General features: G+C 39.2%; 1 protein-coding gene across 1 annotated transcript in view; it reads right to left on the minus strand.

Annotated features, from left to right (window-relative positions):
- PSD3 (pleckstrin and Sec7 domain containing 3) overlaps positions 1 to 14,575 on the minus strand; it is a 405,283-nt gene that overhangs the window by 191,208 nt on the left and 199,500 nt on the right. Inside the window, exons 5-8 of the mRNA XM_018576857.1 lie at positions 12,790 to 12,984; positions 10,660 to 10,740; positions 3,429 to 3,541; positions 470 to 528 (exon numbers count right to left, since the gene is read on the minus strand). Of these exons, the coding sequence (XP_018432359.1) occupies positions 470 to 528; positions 3,429 to 3,541; positions 10,660 to 10,740; positions 12,790 to 12,984 (448 nt within the window). The remainder of the gene's footprint in view (positions 1 to 469; positions 529 to 3,428; positions 3,542 to 10,659; positions 10,741 to 12,789; positions 12,985 to 14,575) is intronic.

Here is a 14,575-nt window from a genome sequence, read left to right on the forward strand (position 1 = left end):
TGATATACTGCTTTGGAATTGCAACATCTACTTCACTACAAGGATATGCTCCAGCACTCTACTAACACAATTTCTGCATACTCTGGGACTACAGAAAACCATGGTATAAGAAAATAGCCTAAATGATTTGTGTAAATGTATCCTTATAGTAAAAAAGTAAACACAAACAAACAAGCCCTCATGTTTTGTCAATTGTATTATCACAGCCACATCATAATTTGACACAATGTTTTTTTTTTTTTATGTCTGCTGAATTTTGTGTACATTTATGTTTGTGTTATCCAATTTTTTAGAAAGCACGTACCAGCAGTATACACTGCATTCTACATAGTCTTGAAGAAATTATAAACAGCTATTCATTTATCTGTACATGATTTAAACAATTAGTACTCTGGCGTATGACGATTTCTTGACTTATGATTTGAACAGTCATATTAACACAGAATGTTTTCATTATGTAAATACTTACATGTCCATGTAGGTCAGTGTTAAGAAGCATAATTGCGCAGGTAAGGCAATGCACTCCATCTAAAACACAGATTAGTACATACATAAGAATGTGCTACTATTTAGTTAGCCTTAATAATGTATGCTTTTAAAGGATGTAAATGCCTATAATATCTTCCATCTCTTTTCTTTCATTGTTCTGCATTGATTTCACTACTGGCAAGGTCATTAATACAAGCACTCTTGGCCTTATTTACCATGTCTCCGTTAAGAACTGCCTTTAGGGCTGCCATGGCAACCGGTTTCAAGCTATTCATTTTCTACCATAATTTTATAGGGCAGGTTTGAATCTGACTGATAGCTCTGTGACTGCTTTTTTTTATGACACAAGGATAAATAAAATCTAATTTTACATTATATTGCCTACCAGGGCCGAACGGCCTGCTAGGTCATGGGCAAAAATTGAGCCCAGAAAAAGTCATAGACATAAGAGGAGATTTGTATAATACAGTACATATAAATGCAGGGTCAGATTTCCATTACAGGAGTCTGTATGGACTAAATCTTCCTTTATTTGTTTAATGGCCTAACCTGTCTTAGAATACTGTAATAGTGTTTAAATAAGATTATATGAGATCACTGTATTCATACTTATGATAGGAACAAAATGAGGAGCCAATGACTATACAAGAAAAAACTGTCTTTTTTGCCTATTTCACCTATAGATATAGCCCTGCATACATATATGTCAACACAGTTCTGTCACCATGTTTAGCATGTAACACCAGAAACTACAAACACAGCATTTAATGTGTTTCTCTTGATCATTATATCAATATCTCATCAATATGTACGATAATTAATGTTCTTACAGGACAGGATGTGCAGAAAGAAGACAGACGTGACATTCATTTTGGGGTGGGAGATCAATGCTGTAAACTGGTGTGCTGGCTTTAAGATTTAAAAGTCAAAAACACAGTTTATCTATAATTGCAAACTATACATAGAAACGTTTCTTGAATGTTTTAGGGAAGTTTTTTTTTTTTTTTTAAAGCATTAACACCTTTTGATACCATTAATACCAATCTGACTTCAACTGTTCTATCCTATCCCATATACTATAATGTATTAGTTACACTTTGTCATGTTTCACTGGGAAATTCTGCCTCCAGTCTTAGCTATTCTAGCTGAACAGAGCATGCTCTAAGGCCACATGCACATGGGTGAATGAGCCATAGAACATAAACGGCTGGTGTATTAATTTTAGTGGCTGTACACACAATTTCACTACTATTTGCGTAAACCCTGTATGTGTACAAGCCTAAGGGAACAGCTAGTGTGCATCCATAGGTGTATGACTTCATGCAAGAGCAGGTTTTTCACAAGCAGTGGCGTAAATGGACAGACCTACATCCATTTTACTACAATGGGTGGCTGTAAGCCGCAGCTGTGTATCCCAGGCATGGAAATATACCCACAATTTACATTCTACAACCTCATGTGTCCATGTGCAGGAAGCCTTACAATGAGATCCCACCTCTAGCACTCATTGGTTTCCCATATACACATACTGCCGGATGTCCTACCGTGTACTTTTCTTTCCTGTACATACTGCTCTCTGTCATACCTTCTGCACTTCGTTCCTGTGTATACTGCTCGCTGTCATATCCTCTGCACTCCTTTGCTGTACATACTGCTCGCTGTCATATCTTCTGCACTCCTTTCCTGTGTATACTGCTCGCTGTCATACCTTCTGCACTCATTGTTTGTAATATCCTGCACTTTGCCCTTCATGAATTAGGCACACTTATAATTAGGGATGTCCCAATACCGATACTAGCATTTTCAGCAGTACTTGTACTCTTGAAAATGCCTCGATACTTAAGGGTGATACTGGCTCTTTACATTTTTCAGGAAGTTCAACTGCCTGGGGGTCCTGAGCGTGCTGGGGTCTTCAGGCAGCTGTCTTTATTAGTGCCTGTCCGACTGCACATTCCCTCCTCTGCCTTACCGGTGCAGCACAAGACAGCCCCACTCTCACCAGCACAGCCCTTGATCCTGGCACGAGCCCAAACCCCACCTGTTCAGCCCTAGAGAGCCAAGCAGACGCATGCAGAGCCATGGATAGTCTAGAACCCGCCCACAGAGCCCTGGAGAATCCCACACACAGACCTGGTGAGACTTGCACGCATCCCTGGTGAGGCCTGCATGCATCCCTGGTGAGACCCAAATGCATCTTTGGTATAAATCAATGATTATACAGCAAAAGAGAATGGCAACCGGCTATAGAAGACTACAAATTTCAGCAATCCATGATTGCTGGTTGCCATTCTCCATTGCTGAGATTTTTAGTCCTCTATAGCCAGTTGCCATTATCTATTTCTGTATAATCATGGAATGAGTTACAGTTCTTCATAATTATAAAGAAACTGCCCTAATAGTATTAGTCTGTATTGTTTTAGAAAAAAAATTTCACATGTCCTTATAAAAAAAAAGTATTGGTAATTGGTATCTGCAAGTACCTGATGGAAAGTACTTGTACTTGGTCTTGAAAAAATGTTATCGGGACATCCCTACTAATAATATAATGCAATATCTAAAAAAAAAAAAAAAATCATTGAACAGATTTCTTTTAATAAAACAAAGAATGACTTGAATAATACAGTAACCCAAACAAACAAATTGTCAATCTTTCATTGTTCTGACTGCTCTATGTTGATAAAAGGTGAAATTTGAATAGTAACTGCACATTGATTTCTAGTCATTACTACCATAAATAGGCCTGAATTTTCCGAATTAAACAGACATAGGTAAACTGACAGCACATACATCAGTGAACCTTGGGATATTTCAGTAACCTTTGGATGCAGTGCATGTGTAAAAGCTCTTGAGGTGCAGCCATTTGAATATGTTTCCAAACACAAATATCATTATACATATGGAAATACATATGATTATGAAGAACATAAGCATAGATTTACCTGGAGAACACATGCTGTTTGGGTTGCACAGAAAATATCGGTTGGAGAAGTGAATTAAAACTCTTTCCCTTTCCTGAGTTTCTCCAACTAGTGAGAAGGCTTTAAAGAATCTCCTGCACAGAAGAAAAAATAATATTGACACTTAGCAGTGTAAATTAATCTGTAACTTAAAAAAATTAAGCTGAGAGCAGATATAAATATGAAGTATATACAGTGGATATAAAATGTTTGCACACCCCTGTAAAAAAACCACAAGATAAATTACTTCAGAATTTCCACCTATAATCTTTACATTTCAATTACAAACAAACTGAAAGCTTTAAAGGGGAAAATAAATTCAAATAAAAAACTTACAATAATGTGGTTGCATAAATATGCACACCCTTAAACTAATACTTTGTTTATTTAAATTTTGATTTTATGACACCATTATTTTTTTGGCCTATCAGCATGGCATATCTTGCCCTGGGAATCTTTACCCACTCTTCCTTGCAAAAGCACTCCACATCTGTCAGAATGTGAGGGCATCTCCTGTGCACAGCTCTCTTCAAGTCACCCCACACATTTTCAATCTGATACAGGTCCAGGATCTGGCTGGGCCATTCCAAAACGTTGTCTTTCTTCTGGTGAAGCAATTCCTTTGATGATTTGAAGGTATGCTTTGGGTCATTGTCGTGCTGAAAGGTAAAATTCCTCTTCAGCTTTTTAGCTGAGGCCTCAAGGTTTTGTGCCAAAATTGACTGATATTTGTAAATGTTCATAAGTTCCAGCTTGACTAAAGCCCTAGCTTCAGCTGAAATGAAACAGCACCACATCATAATGCTGCCACCACCATGCTTCACTGTGGGTCTGGCGTCCTTTTGGTGATGTGCAGTGTTGCTTCTGCGCCAAACATACTTATGGCCAAAAAGTTCAATCTTGGGCTCATCAGACCATTACACATTTTTCCACACGCTTTTGTCAGACTTGATGTAGGTTTTTCCCAAATATAGATGGGCTTGGATTTTTTTCTTAGTGAGAAAGGGCTTCCGTCTCGCCACCCCACCCTACAGCCCAGACATATGAAGAACATGGGAGACTGTTGTCACATGTAATTTGGCAAGTACTTGCCAAAAATGTCTGCGGCTCCCTTAAAGTAGAAGGAGTAAAATGTACTCTTCCCAATAGTTTGAGCCGCCACGTGACACTACATGTGGAGAACTGAGTGATCACAAACCGCTGATTGCTCAGCTCAGAGTCTTCTCCATGCAGAGAGCAGTGACTGTCAGCCACCTCCCCCCTGCAGGAATTCCCCCCTCCCCTCTATATTCCTTCAGCACTCACTGGAGGGACAGACAAGGGATGGGGCTGGAACAGCTGGTTTTGGTTTTAGAGAGGTAGAGCCAACTGTCAATCGGGCAGCTGAGTGGATCCCGACGATATTGTCATGATCTTTCCCGGCTGCAGCATGGCTCTGCGCTGTCAGCATATAGTGGGCAGAAGCCCGCTATTTGCTGGGTTTGGGTCACAGGAGAACATTAGTAGATGTACTCCTGTGACCTAAAAGGGAACTAAAGCCAAAAAAAGGTTTGGCTTTTGTTCTCTTTTAATGTTACTGTAGGCCTCTTGGCAGCCTCCCGGACCAGTTTTCTTCTTGTTTTTTTCATCAATTTTGGAGGTCCACTTCTTGGTAATGTCACTGTTGTGCCATATTTTCTTCACTTGTTCATGACCATCTTCACTATGTTCCATGGTATATATTTTTGAACCCTTCCCCTCGTGGATACCTTCCAAGAATGAGATTCCTTTGATGGTTTGTAAGTTGTTTACGGACCATGGCTTTGGCTGTAAGAGGCAACTGAGTTAAGCTGGCCATACGCCTTGCAACCATCGCAAGACCTTTGTCTTGCGATGGTTGTAAGGTAATTAAAAAAACGTACGATCTGCCCATCTTGGACAGGCAGATCGTACTTGCGATCATCGCAAGCCTGCCCCACTGAGGGGCAGGCTTCCGATGACTGCAATGCCGCACGGGCAATGTGCGCTTACGCACAACGGCCCGTGTGGCATTTGTCTCTCGAGAACGTCACTAACCCGCAGACAATCGTACGATTCTCGGCGGGTTTTCAAGCCTGCTCGGGAGACAAAAGACGGTTCCTCCAGACCACCTCAATACTTATAAGAGGGTGTGTGCAGTCAAGCAGGCACATTATTTTATTTATTTTCTCCACTTAACAATCTCGGTTTGTTTTTAATTGAATTGTACAGATTATCGGTCACATTAAAGGTGGAAAAAAATCTGAAGTGATTTAACTTGATCTGATTTTTTTCTTAATCTCAAAAACCTTGTATGTATACAAGTGTGTGTAGACTTTTAATATCCACTGTATAAAGAGCTCCATTTAGCTTTCAAACAGTTCTACTGGCCCATCACGTGGAGAGCGGGCAAGCCCTGACATTACCAGGTAGTGCATGAGCTTTGGCAGCTAACAGCTGGCCATCCATGCATAGAGGTCAGTAAAGGCTACTGCAGATATGTGTACATGCCTCTAGGTGCCTACACATCATAGTTCTTAGCAGCTAAATTTTGTTTTCAGGAGACAGAATCACTTTAGGTATACTGTAGCTAAAATATACTTGTACAACAAAGAAGCATTCGAAAAACATATTCAAACAACAACAAAGTTCCACATAGTTCCACAAAGTTCCAGCAGTCCTTTCAGAGTCACTGGGGTAATAGGTTGTTCACTTGGTTGTGCAAGGAAATTTTATCTTAGCTAAGTAAATTAGGTGAAGCTTTGCCTTCGTCAATCATTCAAAAATGTGCAAGCAAAAATAGTTTTTTAAAATTATTTTCCTGCTTTTGAGTGGGTATTCTTTGCAAAGTGAATTTTCACCACATTTAGTAAGCCAAGGGAAAAATCTCCTGCAAATCGAACAATCCCAAAGATGTCACAGTTCATCTAAAACCTAAAAGCAGCAACAAATAAAAACATTCTGGTAGTCCTAGTTTAAGGCCAATATGGAGCTTTCTGGATAGTTAAAATATGCTAGTGTTCTTCAATTTTGAGATCACTGCCACGATGAAAGCACAAAGCCTGAAGCATCAGAAATTATGCAGGTAAGATGGATACATCACAGCCAAACCCTGCTGTTTTACTTGGCAGTACTGGTGATTCCCAGGCTCCCAATATACATCAAGATCCAAAGTATTCATAGATTTTGTTTAAAGTGAAATATTCATTTCAGACAAATTCCTCAGTGTCCCACAGATTGTTTTTATTCACTGTATAATCAATATATTAGAGTGGAGAAACTCCATTTATAGAGTTCCAGAGTAGAAAATGTATTTCCTCCTTCGATCAATAGGTGGCAGTATTGTTAGTCTTATCACCAGAATGTGAAACTAACATTTTTGAACTTCAAAATATTTCTAAATATACCACACACTAAACTGTGGAAACAGCTGTCAGAGCATGTTCCTTTTAGATGGTATAGATATACCCAGCTGAAAACACTGCATATAGTACATATACTGCAAATTTCAGTTAAATCCTGAAGTAAAAAAATTAATTTTCGTACCAATCAGAGAATCCTTTTTTCTGCATTTATTGGAGGCCACAGCTCTGCTTTAGATAATCACCTGCATGGGTAGGACACTAGGTACAACTAAAAAACAAAAGACAGCCCAGGTGTGGCCCCTGATGGTGGGCAAACCCCCCACACTGTGGAACAAATATCGAATCCCAGCCAGCTCCCTGCGCTCTGGGGCGGGAGGGGGCATGGCGATGCATAGAACTGCTTTATAAATAACCCCTAGAAGCCCAAAATTATCACTTGCCGTTCTTCTTTCTACAGAATGCATCACTTGCAATAAATGTGTATATATATATATATATATATATGTATTTAAACACACTGACAACAAAACCTGAGGTGCAGGTGCTTTAATGAATGCCGAGAAAAGGATTTTACCGCAAGTATAAAAAATACTACATTTTCTCTTTCATTCATTGGAGGACACCGCTCTGCTTTAGATTAGTAGCACCTACTTGGATGTCTCAAAGCAATGCCATAACAGGGTGGGCAAAAATAGAACAGAGAACCAGATGATCATCTCAAAAGGAAATAATACAGGTCTGTCAGACTGCTGTATGTAAACTTTATGCCAAAAACTGGCTTCAGCTGATGTTGCTACATCCACTTTGCAAAACTTTGTGAAATCCAAAGAATGTAAGGCAATTTCCTTACGATGGATTGGCTTGGGAAAAAACAACAGGAGAACAATGTCATCATTCAGGGTAAAAGCTGACACTTCCTTCGACAGAAAGGAGTCTGGAAAAAAGAACAACCTTATCCTTAGAACCAAATATAGAAAACAACGTCACCAACTCGAGAGTCTACCTGCCAAAGTAATATCTACTAAAAAGCCACGTTCTAAGAGAGTGCCTTTTAACTACTGTGGCATTGCGTGGCAATACCACTGTGTTATGTGGCCTCAAAGTGACCCAGGATTCTCAGCCAGAGGGGCCGAGTGGCTCCAGGAATTAATTACTTGTACCAGGAAAGGACTGCCTTTTCAGTCCTTTCCTTGTTTTCTGGATCCTAGTTGGGATCCTGGAGCCAGGAGATTTCTTAGAGCTTTGGGTGGGACGAAATCTCCATTCCATGGGTCCATGCCTTAATAGTGATTATGCACCTGTGTACATCCCTCATGAAGAGGGTGCTGGGATGTGTTCAGGGCCCCACCTGGGAGACAGGAGATTGCCACCTGGGAGTCAGTGTGGAGGCCAGTGCAGCAGGGAGCTGCAGGATAGCACAGTATTGAGGTGGTCTGGAGGAACCAGACCGTGGCCCTGCGGATTGAGGCCGGAGCAGCAGTGCTGCAATAGAGAACTATTGAAAAACTGGGACACTGTGAGTGTGTGAGACGACTTGGTGATTGGTGAGCCAATATATGTATATTCTGCTGAAGACAAGCTTTCTTTATGTTGGACGTCCTGATTACCTGCTGTTAAAAGAAAATAAAGACTTTTGTTGATGGAGAAACGCTGTGCGAGTGCTCTGTGAGCTCCCCAACTTCACACTACTGAATGAATCAACTCCATCTTGAACATGGATTTTCACAAAATCATTGAACACGTTGGGATGCAAGACAGGTCATATTCAACCCTTCTCGGGCACTGTGAAGAGGTTCGAGTAGAAACCTTTTAACCTTTCTGCAGACAGAACTCCCCCTGAGCCAGGAGTTCCTTCGATGGCCAAACGTAAATTCAATATCCACTGGGGGGAGAGGCGCAGGTTGGATGGGAAAAATATTTCAAGAGGGGGTGCGTGAAACATGAATTTGTAGCCCAGGGCTACCAAATCATGAATCTATTTGCCCCAAACATGGGTTGGCCAATAGTTCACGAATGCTAGAAGTCATCCTCCCACCCGGAGCTAACACAGGCTCTCTCCACAGGCTTGGACTTTTTCCACTTGTCTGAATTTCCTCACAGATGAAAAAACACATGTGTTAAAAAGGAAGGCCCAGATGGTGCTATTTCCTCAGGTGAATTTCTTGATCATCTCATCCAGCATCGCTCTGTAAAGTTGATGCCCCTATGAAAGGAAGATGCGTAAGATCCTGGTGTTTGGTCACTCTACCAACAAACTGTAAGCCCTGTACCAGCTACTGCACCAAATTCACATAAATATATGAGATTTGTTATTCTGCTAGACCCTTGTGTAGGGTTTTGCCCCTTTCTGTTAGGGCTAGTGAAACAAATGCAGATGCTTTGACTGGGTGCAGTAAGTCTCCTCAAATTGAGTACATAGACCCAGCAACAGCTTCCACCTTCCTGCGTGTAGGATCTTTAAGGGAAGAGGAGACCTCCGCCAAGATATTCATCGCTTTGTTTATTTAAGTAACTGGAGAAGCCACCAAAGACAGGTTGGCCCTCTTTTAGTGCATTTTTCCTCAAAGGGGTAACGTACCACAAAGTGCTTTGGCAAAACAATGGAGTTGGTCGCTTACAATCGTTGAAAAATGAGCGGAATGGATAAAGGTTAGCAAAAAATTTCGGCACAGGTTTCCCAAAAGGTAATGGTGCATCAGATGCCTAAGCTGGGTAATTTTTAATCCTATATTGACAAACTTAATCAGCACTGACACCGACCACACTGCAGCTTCAGAAGTCTTTTTTTCAGACTTCTGTAAGGGTTTAAATTAGATGCCCCACTACTTACCACTCTTCAGGAAGGATTACCTGAAGTCCCAGGTATACACACTGGTAACGGTAAGACACCACCCCCAAAGCTGAGAAGTTGCCAGCCTGTGAGGAAATACACTGTGACAATCATATGTAAGGGATGAGACTGTGGCAGACCATACAGCTGTCCCCCTAGAAAAAAAACCCACATAGCAGGGGACACCCCTGGGCTGTCTCTTGTTTTTAGTTGTACCTAGCATCCTACCACTGCAGATGGCACGCTATGCATTATGTGATAATCTAAAGCAGAGCTGCATCTTCCAATGATTAACATACAAATATAGTTTGCAAAAAAATAAGTACTGTAGTTAACTACTTACAAAGCAGTAAACCAAAAATGTGGATTGGTGCAGCTTGTAAATTAAAAACTGAGTCATATAGATGTGTATATGCTCTTATGTGTATGCCCTCCTGATCAAACACATAAGAGCACCGCTGCATGACTTTCCTATCTGACATGTGGTGGTCATTAAGGCTCAACACCTAGAAATGTCAGGAGTGGGTCTGTCTATCTTATTGGAATTGTATCCACATGAACTCCAAATTGATATGGTGCTGCATGTAGAAATGTCAAATCAAGACTCCTGGTTTTTTAATAGTTTAGATTTTTTTAATTTTAATTTTAAATGAAAAATCTATTAGAATAGAAAAAGAAGGACCAGATTCAAAGTACATGATGCCTGCCAGGAATGTATTAGTGCAGAGCATTCCACAGCCACAAGGATTCGTGGTTGCAGAGTTATATGTATCCAATTTACCATAGATATGATATTCTATAAACAATGCAATTTTGATTTCAAAATAATATTGTTTTTTTTCCTAAAGGCATATATAAGAAATAATAAAATAATGGTTAATCCACAGGCTAAAAGTGTTTAAAACTCAGTCCCTTGCATATGTGGCCTTTCCACGAATCTGGGCTAGGAAGATTATAAAAGCAGCAATAATAATAATGTAGTAATAATACTTAATATAACATTTTGGTACATTTCACATACCTGAGTGACTGATCTAAGGCCATACCCGTGAAATCAAAAAATTTAAGATATTCTTCTGCCACAAGCTTGCTAAATTCATTGCTGTGAGAAAACAAAAATAAAACAATGAGTGTTGTGCAATGCAATTGTTTAATTATGAAACCGCTCATTTTGACAGATTTAATTAGAGTGCCTAAAACGCTTCCTTAAAAGCAGACTCAAGGGTCCCAGTTATAATTATTCATGTGTTAAAAATTACAGAGCAACATATTGTACACAAAGGAGGGAATTTACAAGTGCAACAAAATAAATTATCATGGATGAATGAGTCATCCAATTTAAAAGAATTTAAATGCCTCAATTCAAATGTAGCCTTTTAATTCGTCTAACAATCAACAGAAAATCTCTGTAAAATGTAAATTGCCATGCACTAGACAATTCTGAGATTCAGAGTCTACAAAGCACACAATAAGGATCAGAAAACTAACAATTGGCCTGTCCTAATTATCTGATATATTCGCATTTCACTGCTGATATGAACTGTAAAATTACACAATAAGGTTGCAAAAATGCATCTTCACAGAACACCGGATATAAAGGATAGAACAAACACTTTACCAAGAATTAAAGAGACACATTTATATTACTGCAGGAGTAGTTACGCATAATTTACTACGCTGTTTATATTTTATGCAAAATAGGAGTTTTATTGTAGGCCCAGTGGCTTTATTACATAGGCACCATGGCCATTTGACCTAACTGATTGCCTGAAAACTGTAGCATATATATTTATTGACATGCACTGTGATATACTAAAATATGAATTGTAATTCTAACAGGATTTTTATTAATATTGTTATTATGCTTATTTTGCTCATGTTTTTTAAAACACCCTTTGCTTATTTTCCCCACTAGCAACAGAGAGATCAAGCCTGTTTTGTGTGTGAAAACGGATTCTGAACCGATCTCTGATTTAGTTGCACTCTATTACTGGGGCCTGATTTGATGGTTAAGCCCTACCAACTGTGCTTTCATTCAGACTAATCAGGCTACCTCAGTTAGACAGAAGGGTGATACTTGGCTTAGCCATGAACTAAGGCCCCCATGACAAAGTGAATATAACTCAGATAGGCTTTTCTGTCTAAAAATGGTAATCTGTGGCATCCGCGCTTTTACTTTTAAGTTTGAAATGTAGTACTTACTGTGCAACCCTTTAGAATACAATTCCACTATTTCTCTTACCTGGACTTGAGTTGTGCACATCTGGAATAGACTCTAAATTCTTAATTCTTATAGCATCTAATCAGGCATGGTTTCATTTTCTAATGTAGTGATTATATTAATATTTACTTATTTGATTTTGTGTCCACAGTACAGATGACCTCCGTGATAGGGAATGGCCTGATGACAGTCTCTCGCCTATTACTGATTGACCAGATCCTTCTAGTGGAGTATTACAAATAAAAACCATTCCGGAAATATCATTCCAATAATCTATGAGGTGAAGTTCCCAAAAGCTCTGGTTTCTGTGTAAGGATAACAGCTTTCAGGGAATCTGCCAAATGCCTTCTAAAAGTAGACAAGAGCAGCCCCAGCATTAACATTTCAACATTTTAAATTCTATAATGTGGATAGTTTAAAAAAATGTATCTCGATCTACCCAAACTTTAAATCTGCCTAAAGCATGCCAGTATTCAATCTGTGACTATATTTACCAAACCTAATCTCTTTGGAGATCCAAGAATTGTTAATGCCTACCAAACACTATATGGGCAATAATGAAAAACTACTACAAATATGTAAACAGCTCGTTGCTATTTATTTGGCCTAGTGTTTACAGAAAACCAGTCACAGCAGGCTAAGTATTGAGCCGGAAGTGTCAGGTGAAATGAAAAGCATGGACAGTTGCTTCTTGTCCAGACTGTGGCAGATCAACTATCTCCATACAAAGTGGTATCCCTGAAAACTGCCATTTGTAGCAAGAAAAATTAATAACATGCATCAAACCAAATAAGGTATTCTAAAAGTGACAAATTGTTGTTAAAGCACAGCCATTATATAGACAGATCATGTGAAGAATGTATTGATGTCTGCTCATATAAACTAGCATATATTGCTTGTTATTTTTTATCATGAAGTTAAAATACATACTTTTTTCCTAAGTGCTTGGCAACATCTGAGCGTTTAAATCCATCCAGCTGGTAGAGGCGTTTGGCCAGGCGTTTTGCAGCTTGTACATTACTATTGGTCCCATTGCTGAGGTTTTCAGTGCTTCCTTTTTGAAGGATTTCAGTGCTGCCCATGTCATAAGAGGCTTCTAGCGGTTTGTTGCTTGGTCCTGCATCACTAGAGAAAAAGCAAACACAAATCAGCTTTAGTCAGACAGCAAAACATTTGGAAAAAGTTCTGTTTTCGTTAGGTGGTTTTTGCATAAAAAAACACAATCATAATAAAAATCCATGCATAATTATGCCAGATTTACAAACAGTTACAGAGTGACATACAGTTTCACATAAGACTATAAACCACCAGTAACTATTCAGAAGGTATACAATAGGCATGTCGAACTCAAATTAAACAGTTGGCCAAACTGTTTGGACAAAGAGTGAAATTAATCTTATGTGGACCACATCATATCTCTTGAAGGCAGCACCTATTTAATACGAGAAAAGGATTATCACATTTTGGTAATTATCACAGTAACAGTTGCAGCTTGCAACTTTCTGTACCAGGGAAAGAGGCTATAAATCATTTCTTAAAATATTGAGCAGCACAATTACATATGGAAGTGTGACTTTTGTCAATTAGAGAATAGCTAAGCCCTTTTTCATTTAAAATTCCTAAATTACTGAGGGTGGCAAAAAAGGAGTAAGTGAGCAGTATGTGGGCCAAAAACCACCAGTTGGCATGACATGTCTAGTATATTAGATATTTTGTTTTTCGTTAAGGGAGAATGCAACCATAAATTCCACACGTTCGATAACTTAGAGGGGAACCCACCACTTAAAGTGAAGCTTGCAATAGGGTAAGGGAGCATTTACCAAAATTGCTCACTCTAATAGTATGGGATAAGCCAATCCTTGTATGGTTTATCTGAACTAAGTCACCATTCATCCCCAGAAAAGTATTCAATCTAAAGTTAGCACTATAACATGGACTGACACAGTTACAGTATAATTAACAATTTAGGGAGAAATAGGAAACACAGCTGGAAACTAACCGGCAATATGGGGCATACAATACCCTACAAGGCCCAAGTATGCTGCACTGCCTATAGGATTCAAGTAATTCCAAACAATATACCTCCTGTTATCAGTATACCCTGTACTGAGCCTAGCTTTTTGTAAATAGGGGTGGACAAATTAATACGAAATTTAGGAGCCAGTAGGATTGTTTAGGAGCCAGCTCCACTGACAGCAGCCAGAGCTCTTAGTGCAGCCCACCCAGTCCTGCTGTAGAGAGGATTACAAGATGCTTATAGCAACTCAGATTCAAATACTTACTCTAGTTCCATTTAAAAATAAATGTTAAGACTTTTCTATATCACTGTTTATTTATGGCATTTTCTGTAAACTAGTTCAAGGATATTGATCGTCTGGCTATGGTGTGCAACATATAACCTCAAGACATCAAGAGCAATAAGTTAAGTCCGTTATTAAAAAAGACTTTGGTTTAAGTCCATGGTTGAGTAATGTGGTCTGGATATATTTGTATTTGGTCAAAGTAGGTTGGCGAAGTTTCAAATGGAATACAAACTGAGGGGGATTTATCAAAACTGGAGCAGACAAAATCTGGAGCAGCTGTCCATGGCAACCAATGAGCATCTATCTTTCATTTTCAAATCTTAACTAAACGAACTTAAGAGAGAAGCTGATTGGGTGCCATGGGCAACTGCTCCACTTTTGATGAATTCCCCCCACTGATTTCTTAATTGGTG

Source organism: Nanorana parkeri, unplaced genomic scaffold (genome assembly GCF_000935625.1).
Source record: "Nanorana parkeri isolate BGI_ZX_2015 unplaced genomic scaffold, ASM93562v1 scaffold78, whole genome shotgun sequence".
Taxonomy (NCBI): Eukaryota; Metazoa; Chordata; class Amphibia; order Anura; family Dicroglossidae; genus Nanorana; species Nanorana parkeri.